Source organism: Sciurus vulgaris (assembly GCF_902686455.1).
Source record: "Sciurus vulgaris genome assembly, chromosome: 9".
NCBI lineage: Eukaryota > Metazoa > Chordata > Mammalia > Rodentia > Sciuridae > Sciurus > Sciurus vulgaris.
In genome coordinates, this window is record NC_136469.1 from 50,090,676 (window position 1) to 50,112,533 (window position 21,858).

At 40.5% G+C, this 21,858-nt stretch overlaps 2 protein-coding genes across 5 annotated transcripts in view; one reads left to right on the forward strand and one right to left on the reverse strand.

Moving 5' to 3' along the window:
• Nucleotides 1–538: 538 nt before the first annotated feature.
• Nucleotides 539–13,506, forward strand: CASP6 (caspase 6). Of its 3 annotated transcripts, none has more exons than XM_079153592.1 (7): nt 539–674; nt 5,455–5,497; nt 6,355–6,501; nt 6,976–7,052; nt 9,245–9,420; nt 12,047–12,203; nt 13,255–13,506. In XM_079153592.1, exons 1-7 carry the CDS (start codon nt 635–637, stop codon nt 13,494–13,496), a joined length of 882 nt encoding a protein of 293 aa, XP_079009718.1. In that variant the 5' UTR covers nt 539–634; the 3' UTR covers nt 13,497–13,506. The 3 variants fall into 3 exon arrangements, with proteins under 3 accessions (XP_079009718.1, XP_079009720.1, XP_079009719.1); XM_079153594.1 differs by having other exon boundaries at nt 6,375–6,501; XM_079153593.1 differs by lacking the exon at nt 539–674 and adding an exon at nt 5,876–5,937 and having other exon boundaries at nt 5,463–5,497.
• A 43-nt stretch (nt 13,507–13,549) lies between these two features.
• MCUB (mitochondrial calcium uniporter dominant negative subunit beta) overlaps nt 13,550–21,858 on the reverse strand; it is a 107,782-nt gene continuing 99,473 nt past the window's right edge. For both annotated transcript variants that reach the window (XM_079153590.1, XM_079153589.1), the window contains 5 exons: nt 18,400–18,560; nt 16,886–17,089; nt 16,211–16,327; nt 14,027–15,130; nt 13,550–13,860 (listed from right to left, as the gene is read on the reverse strand). In XM_079153590.1, coding sequence (XP_079009716.1) covers nt 15,053–15,130; nt 16,211–16,327; nt 16,886–17,089; nt 18,400–18,560 — 560 coding nt within the window. In that variant the 3' untranslated portion in view covers nt 13,550–13,860; nt 14,027–15,052. The remainder of the gene's footprint in view (nt 13,861–14,026; nt 15,131–16,210; nt 16,328–16,885; nt 17,090–18,399; nt 18,561–21,858) is intronic.

Consider the following 21,858-nt stretch of genomic DNA (forward strand, 5'->3'; position numbering starts at 1 on the left):
GTGTTGGGGAGTAATATTGGCCAAATAATATTGTTATACTGTGTACATGTACGAATATGTAACAAGAAATCCCATTATGTACAACTGGAATGCACCAGTTAAAAAAAATGTAAAATAACCCCCCCCCCCCGCAGTTGCTTCTAGTTTATTTAACTCCACACCCACTGTGCAAATAAAAAGCATAATACTTTATTACAAGCCCTACAAAGTCACGGCTCTGGGGAAAGGACTACTACGTGAACAAGAACAAACGCCAACCTCCACCTCGAGGGACCCGGGAGGAGCAAACGCACGAAGCTGCGGGAGGGCGAGGCGAGCTCACCGCAGGTGATCTCAGGTGGCCTGGGGCTTGCCACCGGGGCCCTCGAGAGTCCTTGGTAGCAACGGGCATTTCCGCAGGGCCGCGGTCCTCTCTGGGCTTCGAGGCTGGTGAGAACTTGCCCCTTGCAGTTCCCAGGCCTCCAGCCCCAGGGGCTCGGGAGTGACGGGAAAGTGACCAGGAGGCGCTCAACTCCGAGGGAAGCGCGGGGGGCGGCGGAGGCGGGGCCGGGCCGGGCGGGGCGGGGCGGGCGCTGCGGCCCCCGGGCTCCAGGAAGCAGAGGCCGCTCGGACGTCCGGCAGCGAGTTGGGCGCTATGAATTCGGCTGCGGGGTCTCGGGGTCCCAGCCCTGCAGGTAGGTGCTGGGCGCCGAGGGGGCGCCGGGCAGCTGGCGCGCGCTTGCAGACCCGAGGGGCTCCCGGGCTCCTCCGGTGTTGCCGGACGGCCTCCAGTAGTTGCGGGTCGGGAGGCGAAGCGCTGGGGTGCGGTGGGGCCCGCTTTGCGTTTTGGCCCAGGGAACCCCCTCTGGGTCCCGGGCCACCGGCTTCTCGCGGCCGCGGGCGCCTAGCGCTGGGCGTGTCGCTGCCTCCTTTGTCCTCCGCCCGGGGCCCTCTCCAGGCGTAGGGGCCATTTAAACTTTAAAAGGCTGTCCGTCCCCCCGCACCCGACTCCTGGCCTTGTGGAAAGTTGGCTTTGGAGGTTGCCTCTTGCTTGTTCACTTTTAAGTAAAAAGAAGTGGTGGTACCGGGTAGTACGGGAGCCTGGTTAGCCCGCGGTGCCCGGGCAGAGGCCCCTGGGGTTGCCTGGGCTTGACCCGGAGGCAGGACCGGGCCGGAGCGGGCCCAGCGGCCCCTCGGTCTCTAGCATCCAGGAAACCTGCTGTTGACGGTTTGGAGGGAAACTACGGTTACTTTTTCTTTACAAAGTAATCAACTGCTAATCATGCTTCAGGACGTTCTTTTGTCAGTCACTTTATTACTGGTAAAGTAGAAACTTCAAACCTGGCCATCGTTTGAAAAAATGTGGAAGAGTCGGTTGCAGAGGCTCATTATTTCAGAGCTTTCTTGGCTGCACAAAGAAGCCTTACTCCACAGGCAACTTGTGAAAGTCACCGTGGTTGTGGGGGGAGTGGCCTTGGATTGGATGGACCAGGCAGAATCCAGTGGCCATCTCCAGCTTTTGAACGGAGGGATGGGGGATGGGAGCAGAGTGGGAAGCTGGCAGGAGACCAGGATGTCTGGGCGCGAGTCGCTGCAACCCTCCCTCACCCTTTTCTTCGGATTTCTCACCTGCTTTCTTTCTCCACCCCTGGCCATTTCCAGTGAGTACTAGCCCAAGGTGGTTTATTTAATGTAGTTAGTAAACAAGTGGCTGGTAGAGAATATGGGTAGATTTTGATAAACGACAGAATGTACAGCTAGTTTGGGAAAGGTGGCAAGTCCATCTCTGGTCGAAGGGAACCTGGTGAGGTGTGCAGAGACTTTGGAATCCACAGATGACCTGACTTTCAATCCTAATTCCAGGGCCCTGACCTTGGGCAGACCTGGCCCACTTTCCCTTTCCCTGTGGCTGTGTAACTAGGTGAGATAAGGTATCTAAAGTTCCAAACCATCAACAAATGGTAGCTGGTGGATTATCTGAAGTGATTATGAAATTAGGATGAGGATTAAAAAGGAGCTGTTGAATTTGTAAAAAATTAATCTGACTTAAGGAACAAGGAGGCAGGAGTTACATTATGGTGGAACAGAAAAGGAGAACTGAGAAAGTTTAATGATGTACACAATTTTGATACATACAGATGAACAGTAATTATAAATCTCATATAGGGCATTCATTAAAATTTGTTTTCTTGTCAATGAAATAATTTTATAGTTTTAGCCATTTTTTTAAAAATTTGTGGGTAGTATAAGGATGTTTAAGTGTGTGCTTCTTGGAAGCTTGTTGGCTTGTTCCTATTGCTCAAGGTGGGCAGGATGATAGTCATGATGTATTAATGTTCTCTGTAATCTACAGCTAAAGTTTATCATTTCTAGATAAACACATTTCTAGTTATCAACTCTAGAAATGTGTTGGAACTTAGATCCTGACATATGTCTCTATGGCTGATTGCTCACTAGATTAGCTACTGTCCCTGGTTATTATTTGATACTACAGGACAATATGCTTGTTTATATTAAAGCAAAGGTTAAAGTGAGCCAGGATCACAACCAAAGTTTCCAAAAGCCGGTTTCTTTCTACATCTATAGAATTAACAACTAACTTTCTTTCACAGTATTGGGGATTGAATCCAGGGGTGCTGTACCACAGATTCCAGAGAACACAATTGTATCAGGATTAGTGTCACAGCCAACCTGAGCTACTTCTCCAGCCCTTTATTGTTACTATTATTTATTTTGAGACAGGGTCTCACTAAGTTGCCCAGGCTGGCCTTGAATTTGAGATCCTCTGTGTCAGCCTCTTGAGTTACTGAGTTATAGGTGTGCACCATTGTACTTGGCCATCAAAAAACTTTTTTTAAAAAGTCCCTTGCTGAGATTGTTGGATTTATTAGCCTTGAAATTAAATGTCATTTTAAACAGATTTTCTTGAGCACTTATTTAAAACTAACCAGTAGTTCCTAAATCTATAGGTCTTGACTAAAAAGAAGGAACTATTCAAACCCACACACCAAAACCCACATCTTTTTTTTTTTTTTTTTTTTTTTTTGTGGTGCTGGGGATTGGACCCAGGGCCTTGTGCTTTCAAGGCAAGCACTCTACCAACTGAGCTATCTCCCCAGCCAAAACCCACATCTTAAGTTACACAGTTAGGAAGAATTGTGAAGCTCCTTCTTGGAGAATTCTGAAAAGCAAGAGCTTTAAATACCCAGTCAAGAGGGCTGGTGTTATGGCCCAGTGGCAGAGCACTTGCCTAGCATGTGTGATGCACTGGGTTCGATTCCCAGCCCCACATGTAAATGAATGAATAAAATAAAGGTCTATCAACATCTAAAAATATATTTTAAAAATATACCCAGTCAAGAATTCATCTCCAGTACTTTCACTCTCAGAGACTTGGGTTAGTTGGTGACTGGCCATTTGGCATAGCTTCCTTCAAAAACACTTTGAACCACCTTAGGGTCAGCAGTCAGTGGATACTTGGGCAGATGAGCTACAGGGTCTGCCACTGCCTTCTCCACCAATGCCAACTGGGTACTTTCTAAGCTGTGCAGAATTCTTGGGCGGTGAGGAAGATGGTTGACTTTCTGATGTGGATTTCATTTGCTGGGTTGGAAGTGGTTCAATGTCTTTGTAGTGTAATTGGCTAAAAGATAAGAGGTGAGGTTATCTAAGAAGGTAGGTCCTAGACAGCCTTTGAATGTGGGAGGAACAAAGTCCTGTATTAAGTACCTGGTTCCTGATGGTGAGGGTCAGACTGAAAAGCTGTCTTATCTGTGGGTAGTTACTCTGAAGGACACCTTGGCAGGGTGGAAATGATGAGGTAGAGACTTCTTTTGACTCTCAAATTTTGGTGTAAAACTCACCTTGTTACAAATGCAGATTGCCATTACATTCCTTCATGGTCCTGATTCTGGACCCAGAAACCTTCATTTTAACATCCACACCAGGAATTCTGATGCAGGTTTAAAATATCTGACTTAGGGACAGGGGAATGAATGTCTTGTGGGGGTCTTCCTTGGGTCTGATTACTTGGGTAAATTCTAAGAGGGATAGGCCAAAGGGAACTTGAGGCAAATTCCCCATCTAACACTCACTCCCAGATGTTTTTTCAGGGAAAAGTGAGGTTAGTACAATTAGATATGGGTGAGACCCTCTGGGACAGAGGGAAACATAACCCTCTTGGCCAGGAGGTGGTAGGTAGGAGTCCTTGCCTTAGGGTCATTCTGCTGCAACCAACAGGTGCATCTTGCTACAGGGTAATATTTTTGCATATTTTCTCTTTCCTTTCTAAGCTGTCATCAGATAAAAAACAGATTCATGATGGGTGGGACTTTAAGGTAAAAGATGCTACACTTGTGTAGTAGCCACTGCCCACAAGTGGCTATTTACATTTAAATTAGTTGGGAGCTGGGTGCATTGGTATAAGCCTGTAGCACTGGAGTCTCAGCTGCTCCAGGCTCAGGTGGGTTGTTTGCTGGAGTCTGGGAGTTCAAGGATAGCCTGGGTAACACATTGAGTCCCTGAATAAAGTAAGGTTAATTTAATTGAGAATAAATTAAATATTTTGTAGTTACACTAACTGCATTTCAAGTGCTTAACAGCCACATGTGGCCAGTAGCCACTGGCCACTGGTCATTGCAGATGCAGAACAGTTCTATCAACAGAGAAAGTTCTATCACATAGCACTGCTCTAGGGAGTAGGAAAGGATGCAGTGAAAGGTTACCCAGAGGGTGGGGAAGTGGGATGGAGAGTGGGGAGGGATGAGGCATGTATCCCATTTTATCAGTGCAGATGTTCATCAGGAGATCCAGGAGCTGGGCCTTCACAGGCCTTGCCCTTCCTTTCTTCCACCTAGAAAGGTGATCAATGTTGATCACAACCTGGATTTTTGTTCTCTTGTATGATTCAATTTGTTTCAGAAAATATTTACAAAAACATTTTCTACATAACAAAGCAATTGCATATTTCATTTGAGTTCCATCTTCACAGAACTGCGTTAATCTAGGCATATTTTGTGGTAGATGCATTTGTGGACTGTTTTCTCCATTTCTGTGTATAAATGGTTATTTTGCAGCTAAGAGTTGGTGAGAAAGCATTGTGCTGTTTTAGCTCCTTTGTTTATTACTAAGCAGTTTTGCTTCCCTTCCAAGGGTCTTAAAGTTTGTAAGTCAGAAGGGGGCTGGCAGTTCTCAAAAAGTAAAATAATTGCTGGGCGCTGTGGTGCATGCCTGTAATCCCAGTGGCTCAGGAGGCTGAGGCAGGAGGATCATGAGTTCAAAGCCAGCCTTAGCAAAAGCGAAGTGCTAAGCAACTCAGTGAGTCCCTGTCTCTAAATAAAATACAAAATAGGGCTGGAAATATGGCTCAGTGGTCGAGTATCCTGAGTTCAATCCCTGGTATTCCACCCCCCCCCCCCACCAAAATAAAAAATAAAATAATTAACAAAGATGGACTTTTTTTTTTTTTTTAAACAGGTGGAGAACAAAACATGACAGAAATAGATGCCTACTATAAAAGGTAAAAGTGTGCTTTTCTCCAATAAACGTCTTGTTACTGGCAGTCAAGCCAAGGGATCCTGTGTGGATCCTGGCTGGCTAGATTCAGCTATCTGCATAATAAATAGGCAAAATAAAAAAGGGAAAATGAATTTTTTGTAGTTTGATCAAACTGGGGAGAAACAACTAGATTGTTTTTCTGCTAGCCCCACAGAAGCAGTTTTGATTTATAGAAACAGGAGAAATATACTTGGCAATGTAGCTAGGCTGTGTTAATCAGAGAACATGTCAGTCTTAAATTTCCTTGGCCTCTGACCTCAGCATGAGGAAATCCAGAAGTTAAAACCATTTGGAGTTTTTAATTTCAAAGGGGATCTGTTTCATTCTCTTCTTTTGTTAGGATCATCCTGTAGAGATCAAAGCAAGAATGGGATCTGGGAACTAGAGCATACATGGAACTGAGTATATTAAAAGTTTTAGTATCGGGGGAGTTGATTTATAGATCCAAGGGTTAGTTGCTGCCCGTGGTTGTCAAAGGGCCCTGAGTCATGATCAGAATATTTAATAATTTGTATGATATGAGCCTAGTGCTGGAGCTGTGCCCTGTGTTGTCCTTGGTTGCTAAACCACGGGGAAGGACATAAAAGCAGAGTGGTTGGGGTGGATGTTCAGGATGGCATATGGCTGGGGCCTACTGATGGGTCCAGAAGTAGTTCAGCACTTTTCTTGCTAGTCCAACCTTCCCCAGGGCATAGCAGTAGAATTTCAGCCTGGCAGGTGAAAGCAGCAGGCATCCATCTGCACACTGACCTTGGGCTTGGAAGGGCTCATTGCTTAATATGACTTACAGTGATGGCTTTCTAAATTTTTCATTAACAGTGAAATGTTTGATCCATCAGAAAAGTACAAAATGGACCACAAGAGGAGAGGACTTGCTCTAATCTTCAATCATGAGAGGTTCTTCTGGCACTTGACACTGCCAGAGAGGCGGGGCACCAGCGCAGACAGAGAGAACCTGACTCGCAGGTAGTTTGCTATGTGTGTCCAATTGACACAATTAAGTGATGGTGGAACTTCTTTAAATAACTCATCAACACTAATGAGATCAGAGACCTCACTTGGCCCCAGTCCATGAATCAGGAAGTGCTTGGCTCAATCCCCAGCATCACAAAACAAATTCCCCCAAACAGCATCTCTCTGAAGAACTTGCCTGAGTTATCTTCTTCTCCTATTCCATTAAATATTAGCAGGCTTTGCATTGTTACCAACGTTCTTGCATGATAGGCAGCAATATTCAAAGTGGAATTGGTTGTCATTATGGTTAAAGCCTTCGTGATAGAGGACGATCAAGGATATAAACATCACTATTATTTCTTTCTTTTCCCCTAAAGAAAAGTTGAGTTATATGTCATAAAAAATGTGTGTAGAGTCCTCAAAAGTAAGGGTATTTGACAACTGAGAAATGCTCATAAGTTAATATTCAATTTAATATGTCACCAGGTTTTCAGATCTAGGATTTGAAGTGAAATGCTTTAATGATCTTAGAGCAGAAGAACTGCTGCTCAAAATTCATGAAGGTAGGTAGTTTTGTGTTAAATAGTTCATCCTCCTCTCATGGGATTACTTTATACTATCTCTTAAGACAAATATAAATGTGTAATAATGTTGTTAATTTAACATGGATTATGAGATTTTGTTATGCCCCTCTCTGTATCACTCACTAGATCCAGAGACCTTAACAAATTGCTTTGCCTCTAAAGTTTATATTTAGCCTATCACTAGTTACAGTCTGTTATTTTAGAAATGAATGACATGAACTCTAAAGTCAGTGGTGAAAGTCTAAAATGCAAATCCTACAGATACTGGGCTTCAGAAGGCTCATTTTTAACTGATTCCTTTTATACCTCAAATTTTCACTGCCTTCCAAATAGTGTTGATTTGCAAGTATTATCTCTTAACATCACACAGCAGATATTCTAATTGTAATATAACTTATATAACCATTTTCTGTATGCCATAGGTTTTCAACTTACTTGCTAGTGGGCTATTAGAATATTTGTATAATTAAACTTTCTTCAGAGATTTTAATTCAGTTGGCAATCATTTTAACTGATGGCTTACTGGGTTTCCACGTTGCTCATTAACTCACCTCTCAACTTTTCTGGAAGCCCTCAGTGCTACAGACAGGCATGCCTGTGTTGGAGGTGCAGCCACACATGGGCAGTTGATGAGAGGTAGTTTCTGGATCTTTTCCAGCCTGTTCTAAAAAAGCTTCTGCTGACTCAAAGAAACTTTTAATTTCTTGTCATAATAATTTTGATCTTAAGGGAGGTTGCCATCATCATTTCTTTATGCTTTATGCGTCCTTATTTTGCGTTTAAGAAAAGCTACGGAAATATGGACAATCTCTCTTTCTTTGAACTTCAGTAATTCAGATTTTTAAAATTAGATACAGTTTGGTATAAATTATCCTATTTGAAGACTAAAATAAGTTATTTCATTATAAATACTTTACATTTATTAAAGAATACCAGGCTGGGCACAGTGGCACACGCTTATATCCCAGCAACTCGATAGGCTGAGACAGGAGGGTTGCAAGTTCAAAGCCAGTCTCAGCAACTTGCCCTAAGCAACTTAGTGAGACACTGTCTCAAAATAAAAAATAAAAAAGGCTGGAGATGTAGCTCAGTGTTGAAGTGCCCCTGGGGTTCAATATCCAGTACCAAAAAAAAAAAAAAAAAAAGCAAAAAACAAACCACGTCCACGTCCCCCTCATCATGACTATCATTTTTATAGTATTGAATTTTTTTTGTTTCCTGTTCATTTTTTTTTTGTTATTTTTTGATTCATTGTACACAAATGGAGTACAACTTTCATTTCTCTGGTTTACACAAAGTAGAGTCACACCATTTGTGTAATCATACCTGTACATAGGATAATGATGTTTGTCTTATTCTATTTTTCCTTCCTCCTGCCCCCTCCCCACCCCTCATTTCCCTCTACATAATCCTTTCTTCATTCTTCCCTGACCACCCCCACCACCGTTATGTATCATCATTCACTTATCAGAAATCATTCGGCCTTTGGTTTTTTGGGTTTGGCTTATCTCACTTAGCATGATATTCTCCAACTCCATCCATTTACCAACAAATGCCATAATTTTATTCTCCTTTATGGCTGAATAATATTCTATTGTGTATATATACCATAGTTTCTTTATCCATTCATCTACTGAAGGGCATCTACGTTGGTCCCACAATCTAGCTATTGTGACTTGAGCTGCTATAAACGTTGATGTGGCTGCGTCACTGTAGTATGCTGATTTTAAGTCCTTTGGGTATAGGCCAAGGAGTGGGGTAGCTGGGTCAAACGGTGGTTCCATTCCAGGTTTCTAAGGAATCTCCACGCTGCTTTCCAGAGTGGCTGCACCATTTGCAACCAGCAATGTATGAGTGTACCTTTCCCCACATTATTATTTTTTTTTAAACATTTTTTAGTTGGCAATGGGCCTTTATTATTATTATTATTTTTAATTTATTTCCATGTGGTGCTGAGAGTCGAACCCAGTGCCTCACATGTGCTAGGCAAGCGCTCTACCACTGAGCCACAACCCCAGCCCCCTTTCCCCACATTCTTGCCAACACTTATTGTTGCTTGTATTCTTGATAATCGCCATTCAAATTGGGGTGAGATGAAGTACTGAATTTTTATATGTAGATAACATGCATCTTGTGCTTATTTCTATATGCATGTTTGGGGTCCTTCACAGTGTCAACCTCCAGCCATGTAGATGCCGATTGCTTTTTATGTGTCTTCCTAAGCCATGGTGAAGGCAATCACATTTATGCATATGATGCCAAAATTGATATTCAGATGCTGACTGGCTTGTTTAAAGGAGACAAGTGTAAGAGCCTGGTAGGAAAACCCAAGATATTTATCATTCAGGTAAGACTGATCATATTATCCTCTTAATTGTAAATCTGTGGTTCAGTACACATGATTGTAAAAAAAAACAATTTTGAAAGTATCTTTCTCCAGTAATTGGTCAATTAGAATTGCACTTTGAGCCGTTAGTGATAATTCTTTCTTAATACTGTGTCTTTATTATAAATGAAATGGTGTTTGAATTGACATTTGAAATGGCTCAGAATAATTGATATGCTACTCTTTGGCCAAGCTTCTTATGGAGGGAGCATCACTAGAAAAGGATCTGCTGGTTGATGTGGACCAGGCAAAGCGGCCTGATCAGACTCAGCTTGGTCTGTGGGAGCTGGAGAGCATGTAAGACTGTGGAGAGAAAGTAAGAATAGAGAGGAGTAGTCTAGCCTGCCTCCACCTTTTCATATTTCCTCTAAATCCAGGATTATTTCCTCCTTGCCAAATTGGATTTAAGGATAAAAATATTTTGGGGCATGAATAATATCATTTGGCACATCAATAATTTTGAAGAAAAATCATCAGGTTTGGTGGCCCCCTGTAATCCCAGCAACTCTGTGGATGGAGGCAGGAGGATCACAAGTTTGAGACCAGCATCAGCATTTATTTAGGCCCTAAGCAACTTAGTGAGACCCTGTCTCAAAAAATAAAAAGGGGTGGGGCTGTAGCTCAATGGTTAAGTATTCCTGGATCCCCAGTTGGGGTGGGGAGGGGGGAGGCAGGGATGAAAACCTGATGTTCCAGTGCTGTCATTCTCTATTTTCATGAATGGCCTAGAGGGCATGGAATCAAGTGATACCACATGTTGCCCTAAAGCTTGAAGATGGAGGTGGCAGTAAGAAAAGCTAAGGATGGTTTGGACAGTGCACTAGAGTCTGTGTCTGTGGGACACAGAGTGGAGGACACAAGTCTAGAACCTAGGAAGTTGGCCTGGGCTGCAAAAATAAATTTGGGAGTAATCAGGAAATGACTGGTAACAGAAATCATGGAAGAGATGAGTTTACCGATGTTGAATGTAGCCTGAAAAATGAGTGTAAAACTTGAAGGACACCAGTAATGAGCTGAGGATGGCCCTGAACAGAGAAATCAAGGAAAAAAAGTGATTGATGGAAAGGGGAGTGGCCAACTAAAAACAAGAGAGAAGATGAGAAATAAATAACGAGCTACTATAGGAGAAAAATCCTTCCACAAAAGAGCCATGTTACTTTCTTTCTCTCTACCTCAGATTTGTTTTTGTTCTTGAGATGGGTCTATGTTACAATCTGCCTCCAACTCCTGGGCTCAATGGATTCTCACCTCTGCCAACAAGGTACTTTGGTCCTGTAGGCATGTGCCCCCATGCCTGCCTTTGTCTCAGATTCTTCATGAACAGGAATAATAGTGGCAGCTGCCTCAAAGGGTTTTTGTGGGGATAAAATGACCTCCCCTAAGGAGGGAGAACCACACAGAGCAGTGCCTGGCACGTGACAAGCCCCCTGTAAAGTCTAGCTCCTGTCACTGCACTTGGCTTGGCATGTGACTTCATCAGGTTATTGGTGCTTTATCTTATACTTAGGAAAGAGTAGAAATTGAGATCTGAAAATAAGGTGGATGATACTAAGATGATCTCTGTAAAAGTGGGATATTAGGGATCTTCTGTTTATTTGAAATCACTCAGGACTTTCTTTTGATGCTCGTGATTGTTTTGCCATTTCAGAATTAATTGATGCATGTTAAATGGTACGGCAGAATCTTATTATGTTGCTATATAGTTTATGGGGCTATCATAACTAAGTACCATAAACTTTGTGGCTTAAACAACTGAACTTTAACTTCCTCTGTTCTAGAGACTGGAATACTAAGATCAAGAAGTTGGCAGGGTTGGTTTCTTCTGAGCCTCTCCCCTTGGCTTATCCATGGCCATCTTTTCCCTGTGTCTTTGTCCTCATCTCTTCTTAATGAGCACCAATTGAAGTGGATAAAGTAAATTACCCCTTAAAGGCCCTGTCTCCAAATACAGGCACATTTTGAGGTATTAGGTTCAGGAATTCAACACATGAATTTGGGGGAGTGGGACATTGTGACTCATTTAAGAGTAGAATGTCAGGTTAACTTCTGAGGGAGTCAGAATTGGTGGAGGCAGACTTAGGACCTCATTTAAAAGTGAGAATGAAAGAAAGATGCATTGACACATTCTTCTCAGGTCAGGTGGCATCATTTTGACTATTGACAAGTTATGGTAGCTGCCAGGCAAGGAAAACTGAATCTGGAAATATATAACCTGATTTAAAAATTAGGTAAATACTATTAACATTTAAGAGAAGTGACTCTTGGTGCTATGGGTGTGGTTAATGTGTAAGAAATTTTAAAACTGTCACATGCTTTTTCTTCCTACAGTGTATACCGTTCAACAGTTTGGTGTGTACTTAGGGATACTAATTTTTTAAAAAAATATCAGCTAAAGGAAGTACAAGTAGGGAAACAACCTTGTCAGCTTTAGTCCCCTTTAAACCCAAATGCATGATTTTTCAATTGTTCATAGCGTGACTTCAGTTACTGATATGAGAAGTACTGAATTATATACATTTGCTCTAAACTTTAAATACTGGGAAGGAAACAGTTGGCAAAGAAGGTGGTTTATTCCTCTGTTTTATAGGCGTGTCGGGGCAACCAGCACGATGTGCCAGTCACTCCTTTGGATGTGGTGGATCATCAGACGGACAAGCTCGACAATGTAACGGAGGTGGACGCGGCCTCTGTGTACACGCTGCCTGCTGGAGCCGACTTCCTTATGTGCTACTCTGTGGCAGAAGGTGAGTGGTGGTTAACGACATATGGTTGGCTGACTTAGCTAACTAAGTTCCTTTAAGTCCCAGTTTTGAGTTGGGTCAGGGCTTTGAGGATCAACCACCATGTCCCAACAAAGACACAGAAATGATCTAACACATGGCAAAAGAGTAGTAAACAAGTGTGTAAAATACCTTATAGAAGAATCATTCCTGAGTGCTATGTTGAGTGAAGCAACAAATCTATTACACCAAACAAACACTAGCACCATCATTTATTGATGATGATAATACCACTGTGGAAATCCATGGAAAGCATTGCTGAAAATATTTTATAATGGTTCTTCTTTGCTTTTATAGTGAATAATTTTGACTTCTTATCTTGTACCTTAAGATCGCTGGCTACCATTTTGGGTTTTTGTGTTTGTTTTTTTTTGGTGGGGGCGGGGAATGAAGAAAATTATATAGAAGTAACCCCATTTATATAAAACTATAGAATTACCTACATATGTACATACCTGTCATCCTAGAGGTAGGAGGATGGTAAGTTCCAGGAGAGCTGGGAAACTTAGCAAGACACTGTCTCAAAATAAAAAGGGCTAGGGATGTAGCTGTTATAGAGTGCTTGCCTAGCATGTGTAAGATCTTGGGATCAATCCTCAATACTGTTCATTCAAAAATGAATGAACAATAAATACAGAATTAATATATTTTCTTATATGAGACTAGTCAACAGAAAAAAATTAAAACCATTATCATGGACACAACTTAGTCTTTTCCAAGGATCTGGAACACAAACTTCTGTAAACTGTGAGTCATAAAAGTACACTTATTTTATTTTCCCCACACTGGGGATTGGATTCAATGGCGCTCACTGAGCTGCATTTGAGATGGAGTCTCACTAAGTTACCCAGGCTTGTCTTGAACTTAAAGTCCTCCTATCTTGGCCTCCTAAGTCTCTGGGATTATATGTGTGCATCCAACTACAAAGGTATTTTTTCAATCACTTCTTATTGAAAGAGAAAACTCTAGTGCCCTTTTTCCTCCTCATTTTTATTTATTTATTTATTTTTTTAAGGATATTATTCTCATCGAGAAACTGTGAATGGCTCATGGTACATTCAAGATCTGTGTGAGATGCTGGGAAAATATGGCTCCTCCTTAGAGTTCACAGAACTCCTCACACTGGTGAACAGGAAAGTTTCTCAGCGCCGAGTGGACTTTTGCAAAGATCCAGATGCGATTGGCAAGAAGCAGGTTCCCTGCTTTGCCTCCATGCTAACTAAAAAGCTACATTTCTCTCCAAAATCTAGTAAGTAGGGGCCACTTTGCCTTATATGTATGCTGTATATATTTCCCTTTTTACATAAAACAGCCTCACTGCATTGGAGAGGTTTAAAATGTTTCAAGGTTTAACCCAGCAGAGAAGTGCCTTTTGTTTTTCAATCATGTGTACATGGTGAAAGGGTTTGAAAAGAAATCCTCAGGAAGTCTACGGCCATACCACCCTGAATGTGCCCAGTCTCGTCTGATCTTGCAAGCTAAGCAGGGACAGGCCTGGTTAGTATGGGAGAAATCCTCAGGAAATTACTATACATAAAAATCTATAAACATTTTTCTTTTTTTTTTTAGTAAACTGTAAGGTTACCTATAATATTTAGCTGATTTAACTTGTATTTTGTGACTTTTTATTTTTTAATTTTTTTATGTTTTTTTAAATTGTAAACAAATGGGATACATGTTGTTTCTCTGTACATGGCGTAAAGGCATACCATTTGTGTAATCATAAATTTACATAGGGTAATGTTTGATTCATTCTGTTATTTTTTCCCTTCCCCCTACCCCGTGACTTTTTTTAATAACAGTTTATTGCATAATATTTTTTAAACCTAAGAATTAGACCATTGATTTTCTTTAATAAAATACTTGAAATAAATATTTTTTGAAATTTTTCTAGTTCACATTCTTATTTGTGCAATTGTAGACTTGTTTTACTTGGTCATATATGTTTATTATGTCATCTACATAGGAATAACCACATTTTTTATATGACTTTTAACGCCCAGTTTAAAAAAAAAAAAACCTTCAAAAACTAGTTTTTGGAATTCCGAGGATGAATATAGTTCACAGTAATTCTTAGGCACTAAGGATAAACACCTGCAAAACCTGATGTTGGCAGCATCTTCCACTTCCAATTACCATACATTGTCCAACCATCATCAGACTCATTCACTGACTGTCACATTAACAGAATAACATGTTACTTTTAAAGCTCAGTTCTTGAGATGTGAAATTTGAATAATACTGTTCTGCTAGCAACCTGCTGGGATGAAGATGGTTAAGTGTTTGGGCTTTGAGAACTGGAACAACACATGAGTTGCCAGTTCAAAAGCAATACTTAGCATGCATTTCAGTTGCAGTTCAGAAAGTACCAACTACACAGGACAGAGACGTACATACCTTCCGAGAAATGATAAAGGTCTTACTTCCAGTTACTGAGTATGAAAAACAGAAGTTAATGACAAGATGATTCCAAACAAAGCCTGAGACCGAAAGTGGATGCCAAGCACACCGACCACTTTGCCTGCACAAAGGCAGGGACACAGGGTAGGGTGGTGAGGATGCTTAGCCAACTACAGCAGCTGCTGCTTGGCGGAGGCAGCCAGGCCCTGTCTACAGTAACAGGTCACAAACATCTACACACCAAGAATGCCAAGTGAGAACGTCTATAAATACTTCTGTTTTACATGAATTTATTAACTAAAAAAAATTTGAGACAGTAAAATTGAAATGAACTATGAAACACAAAATTCCAGTTTGGAAATTACAAAATCAGTACATCATGGAAAAATCCAATGATGTTTAAAAATGTGAGCCTAATTCTTTTCACTGAGTTCCTCTACTTGCATTCTCAGGTAGAGGGAATGGCGCACACGTTTCAGGGATTCTTTAGCCTGTCAGGGGAAAAAGCAGAAGCACATGATCAGAGAGGAGGAGAAACCAGCATTAATACTTCAGAAGAATTCTATATAGTTAGTAACTTGGGCCAATAAAATGTTTAAACTATTAGCACACATGCCAAAGTGACTTTAATTTTATATGAATCCTTTTTTAAAAGATGAGTTTATGGTTTCTACTTCATCATTATGCTTTAAAATATTAGTTCATTCCCTTCATAATTCTTTTTCCAGTTCATATTCTAAAAAAATTTCCTGTGGCCTACCAGTTTCCCTTTTTCTCTTCATCTTATTACCTGAAAATAATAAATACTTTACAAGATGTTATATTAAATCTTAAATGTTCTGTCCCATAAACTAGCTGGAAAGAAGATTCCTTAGCTTTGAATTGTTTAAATGTTAGGGAATCTACAAAATTAAAAAGGCATTATTATATTTGCATATATAATGAAAATATGAAATAAAAAATTTTTAAAAGTTCTTCAATTTTGGGCTATAAAATTCTAATAATTTTTTTTTAATTTCAAGGGTGGATGGTTTTAGAAGACACAGATAAAACAAAAGACATGGTTTGTGACTTTTGAGCATATGGATAATGGAGGATATTTTTACCAAGACTTTTTGTTAAAAAATTACTAAGAAAAGTAAAAAATCCAGTTATGTGCTGAGAAGTGCATCTGAATAAAGTTAGTAAATGGGGAGGCCAGAGATAAAAGCTGCCTAAGAAACGAATGGTGAAAAACCACCATGTCTTTAAAGTCCCCATCACAGTGTTTATCTTTCTACAGTTCTACTTTCTATTTGCTTAGAAACAGATTCTAGTGAAAACTTTTACTATCTCAAACTCATGTAAGACATTTTCACATACATTTAAAATTATCCCCATGTAGAGTTCAGAAGAATAAAAGTTAGAATGTGAAATTAATAGCAGATATGTCAACCATTTTGTGGACCAGTCCCACTAAACACAGAAATCTCTCTAGGACATTCTAGAGGAGGATGCAACAATTGAGTTTCCCTCCTTCAGTCCTGGGTCCCAAACAAAACCAGCCATAAGATGTATTTGCAAAAAGATACCATAGCAAGGTCGTCTTTTAACTTGTTGTATTGTTCCACATCAAAATGCTGTTGCTGTGATTTCTTGTGGAAGAACTGAAGAAACTGCCTACTTCTAACTGATGTGTAAGTATAATTCTGAAAAAGAAAAGAAAACAGCATGTGTTGAATGAACATACTGACTCTGCAAGAAAGATTATTTGATTCAGCAACACCGAAGCAAGGGGAAGGCAAAAGGATAAATAAAAATATTTGCAGTGGCTACTAGAGCAAACATAAGTCGAAACATCTAAAACATGTAGTCTTGTTTAAGATCAGCTGTTCCTTTCACAAGCAAGCAAGTTGGTAAGAGAAATTACACATAGTGGGAGAGAAGAGGAAAAATGCAAAGGGAGATTTTTGGCAAAACAACCATGAGTTACTCAGTATTTTGCAGTACAATTTTATTTTATGAAATAGGGCGTTATGAACACAAATTGGACAAATTATCCCAAAGGAGGAATTTGTGTTATACTAGTTATTCTTCAGAGGTTTTATATAGTTTCTTTGTGCTGTAAATCTCCATCCAGTCTAGTAAAAACAATAAAAAATTCACCAGCTCATGAAGACCCAGATAGCAGTAACTTTGTAAAGGTTTTATGGCTTGGATAAGAAATTCTTTGCAATATTGTTTGAACTTACTTCCTAACTACTCACCTGTCGAGTTACTATGAAGTATGCAAAAAAGATCATGGAATTTGCAAATGTGAGGAAGTACGTGACTGGTTCCATGATATCCCAGGAGTACACCCACCAGGTGAGCCAGGCCATTGCCCCACCCTGAACTGACAGCAGCGCTAATCCAGCCCACAGGAGTCCGCTGGTTTTGGCCTCAGAGCGAGCTTCGATTCTAGCTCTCACCTAGAGGGGTTGTTGTGGGGAGGAGACCATTAATTTAGTTTACAGGTGCATCAACTCAAGGGGAAAAAGCAAGCAGCAATATTTGAACCAGTGCATATCTGTATTACTTTAAAGAGAACAGGTATATGGAAAAAAATTTATAAAACAGCACATTAATTATCCATTTCCAAATCAGTTCATAAGTGTTTTTAAATTATAAAGGTAGTATCTGCTCATGAAAACAACAACAAAACCAAAACCTTACTGTAAAAGGGCATATGATGGAAAACTCAGAAGTCATCCTTTGAAACCTAATTACAATTGTAGGCCCATTTTCTTTGACGTAGCAATTTTGCTTCTAGGAATTCATCCCCAGGCATACTTGTACACCAGACTTGAATGCAGATTCATTTCTTAATGCAAAAGGCCAAAATTAACCTACAATACACCAAGGTATTCTGTGACTAGACTGAGGCTTCTCTGTGCCAATGAGAGGATTCCAGTGAAAGGTAAGAAAATGTAGAGAGAAAACTGAAAATGACTATAAGTGGAAGTATAGTAGCTCAAAGCACAGGGCAACAGGATATGTATCCACGGGCACCCTTTTATCTTTTTAAAAAGCAAAAAATAAGAATATGCATTAATTCAGAAAAATAAAATGAAAGTTCCTCTCTCTGGCATCACCTAAATACCCTTAAACACTATTAAAAGCTACTTATGGGCTGGGGATATAGCTCAGTTGGTAGAGTGCTTGCCTCACAAGCACAAAGCCCTGGGTTCAAATCCTCAGCACTGCAAAAAAATAAGCTACTCACAACTCAAACTTTTTATTTGTGTACAAGATACACACATACCCTCCCATTTTTAAAAAAAATTAAAAATGGAATTTTATCCCCTTAAATAGATTTCCTCACCCCACTCTGCAAATAAATCAGTTATTATTATTATTTTTTTAACCATGATTAACCTCAGATGTCAAGAAGTCATTGCTAACTTCCAGGCACAATTCTGTTAAGCAGAAGGAGAGGGCCTGTGAGGTGACACTCCCAGCTGGCCCATCCCAGCTCACATGCTACTTACTTACAGGGCTGATCCTCTCCAGGCAGCTCAGCGCTCAGATGGCCTGAGTTCATGTTCAGGCTGGACCACGTATTAGCTCAATACCTCTGTTGTCCAGTTTCCTCATCTCAATACGAGGAAGAAAACTGAACTCAGACTCGTGAGAATTAAAGAAGGAACTGAGCATATGTAAAACATTCAGAAAAATGCTCATGTGCGGGGCACTTACTATTAGGTGTCACCTTCAAATACAAGCTATGGATTGTCCTGACCTGCTCGAGGGGCTGCAGCTGTTCCTTCAGGTGGTCAATTTTCTCCAGCAAGTGCTGCTCTCTTTTCTTCTGAGACTCTTCCAGATGCAGGACTGTGAACAGTCCGTGAACCAAGGATTTCACACTTTCCATCTCAGGCATGTGCACGTTGCTTGTTTTTTCTGGAAAAAGGGAAATAAAGGCAGTCACCTCACTATTTCCTCCTGTGTAAGTCCAGAGAACCAATCCAAGTCCCAGGGCCTGGCTATCTGCACATGCCACCTCCTAGAGAGACATCTGATGTTGGTCTATTTCAGATGATTTGATTAGTCGGTCCTATTAAGGCCATCTGTAATGACAAGTTACAAGAGAGTAGCTTTAAAATTCATTATGTTTGTCTTTTGTAGTATGACTTTTGCTGTTGCTTTAAAAATATACATACAGGAAGGGTAAGGAGACTACCTGTTTACCTCACTTTCACACATTAGTATATGGGTTCACTTTATACCTGAGTTCAACCTCAGATCCAACTCTCTGTCCCCATCTTTCCAACACTTATGTCAGGATCCTCAGGGGAAGGAAGCTGTTGTACAGACATGTAAACAAAGGTAAAATATACACTTGAAAAGCAGTTCAAGTGTATATTCTTTTCAGCAAGTGGAGTCACAATAAATGTAGAACAGAAAGTCAATTCATATATACATTTGAAAAAAAAAGAGTATAAGAGACCAGAATTATGCCATCCCCAAAACATGCCACTTTGGCTTAAAGATTATTTTGAGCTGAAGGCATGCAGCAAGCAGATACAAGAAAAGCTTTCTGGCCTCCCTCTAGTATCAAAAACAACTTCTTCACACTGAGAATAGAAACTACCCCCTGCCCTAGCTTTCTGTCTCACACTCTGCCTTCTCGTAATAAAAGATTTCCTTGCCCTAGAGTTCTCTGAAGATGGTGTAACAAAAAAGTTTCCTCTATCTTCCTCCAAAGCTGGCTTTGAAAATAAAACCCGTTTTTCCTGCCAACTGTGGAGGAACAGCAGTAGAGCCCAGCCTGTTGCCCCTGTGCAGTAACAGTTGCTCACAGGGACACCTCTGCCTGCCAAAATACAGGCCACAGATTTACAAAGGTCTCCCCTCCCCACTCCACCAGACAGCACCAAGGTGGCCCACTAAAGACAAATGTGGACCCTTTTCAGCCTGGAGATGGCACTGCAGCCATCTCCATGGTATATCTTAGTACCTTTTATCTATCATTAACCAAGTTACTAGCCTTCCCACAATTTGCTGCCCCAAGAGACTTGGTCCTTTTCATTTGTCACTTTTCCAAAATGTATTGTTCTTTGTTAAAGATGCTACAGAGGCAGGAATGCTAAGCCACCTCTTTGAGAATCACTGCATGTATGAAATGTACACATTAGCAGATTACTATTTATTTTTCCTAATCTGTCTCTTGTTACTGGGTTCATTCTCAGATAAGAGTAGAAGCAAAATTATTTTTCAACCCCCCACAGGAGTCCCAGTGTCATTTTTTAACATAGAGCTCTTTAGATTATGGATTTCACATCTTTCCTCCTTTGTGGGTTAATAAATTCACATAAAATTAGGCTGTGATAATAACTTTCTATTCACCAATGCTACAAGAGAGCCCAAGGGAGAGGGGCTAAATGAGAGGAAAAGCAGACAGACCTGCCTGCTATACAGCGGGAAACAGCTGCACACAGGGAGACCAATGTTCCCAGAGTCAGTATCAGTGGCTGGTTTTAAAATTCATGACAATAGTTCTTGGGTTATTTTTCTTCCACTGCCACCCAGTTCTTCAAGATTTTGCTGTGGTTAATTTCTTCCATGTTCTAGGCTGAAGTTGCCACAGAGGAGTGAAAACAAGCCTTGTAGCTTTTTGAGATCCACAGGAGACTCAGAGTTCATTACCGTGAAAAACATTGACAATTAAAAGGTCTGAATGCAAAAAGAGGACAGGCCCTGTAGCAAGTCAGAGCAGGGCACAGGGTGACTGGAGTCAGAGTAAGAGTTAAGGCTCTGAATACTGCATTTCAAAGAGGCTGAGGCAAGAGGATTGCAAGTTTGAGGCCAAACTCAGCAATTTAGTAAGGCCCTAAGAAACTTAGAACCTGTCTCAAAATAAAAAAAGGCTGAGGATGTGGATCAGTGGTTAAGTGCCCCTGAATTCAATCAAAAATAAAACAAAGATCAAATATTAGACAATTATTATTTTTATTCATGGCTGTTTATTCATTTTATATGTGTCTTTCATGTGGACTATTTTCATCTTCTGAATTTTCAAATCCAAATTTGCCAATATTTTAGGAAAAGAATCATTTAAATAAATTTTGAACTCCAAATTTATAAATTTCATTTTCAATTAATCCAGTATAATTCCTCTGTCATTTTCCTTCCAACTATGTCCATGTCCCCATTAATTTACTCTGTGAGATGGGTCAAGTCTCTTTCAGTGTTAGGGGCTCATTCCAACACACAGCAGGGAGAAGGGTCTTCTAATGAGCTGGGAGGAACTGGAGGCTATGCATTAGCCACCTGGACCAAAGGCTTATATTCCATGTTGGGGTTTGGGGAAGACAAAGGTCACTGCACTGATTATGAAATTAGGATATTAAAACAACTGTGATTAATACAGTAAAGTCTCTAGTGGAAAAAGTAGACAACATGCAAGAACACAAGGGATATAAATGGAGAGATGGCAACTCTAAGAAAGAACCAAAAGGAATTATTAGAAATAAAATCCAATGTAACAAATGAAAAATGTCTTTGATAGACTCATCAGTAGACTAGATGCTGGGGAGCAAAGAACCAGTGAGCTTGACCATATATCAATAGAAACTTCCACAGAAACTCCCCAAACTGAAAATTAAAGAGAGAAAAGAATGGGGGAAAAATTTTAAACTACAGAGCTAAGACCTATAGAACAATTTCTGAAGGTATAATATATGCATAAAGAGAATTCTACATGGAGAAGAAAGGAAAAGAAGCAGTATTTAAAGTAATGATAACTGACAATTTTCCAAGTATATTGCTAATGGTTAAAACAATTCAGAATGAGTCTCCCCTATCCAAAATGCTTGGGATGGATGATTCAAGCTGGTGGATTAGAGGAGGGCTGCATTCCAAGCTGCTCAGAGGCTCAGGATTCAAGCAGCTGGAGTACTGCTTCTCAGTGAGGTGGGTGAAAGAGGGATTTAACTAAAATTCAATATTGAACAGTCAGAGTCTCTGAAGAGACTCAGAACTTTGGGTACATTAATCAGAGAAGAAAGACTACATTGAAGCCAAGTTGTCTGTGGCAGTGATAAATGTGCTGGTTCAACAAGGGTGCTGCTAGGGGTGGGAGGGACACAAAACACAAGAGACAAATTGGGTACGGAAAAAACTGAGATCAGAAAAGCAGCGTGAACTTGGTTGATCCAGAGGGTACACTGCAAAGTGGTGTTTAAAAAGCACTCCCTGG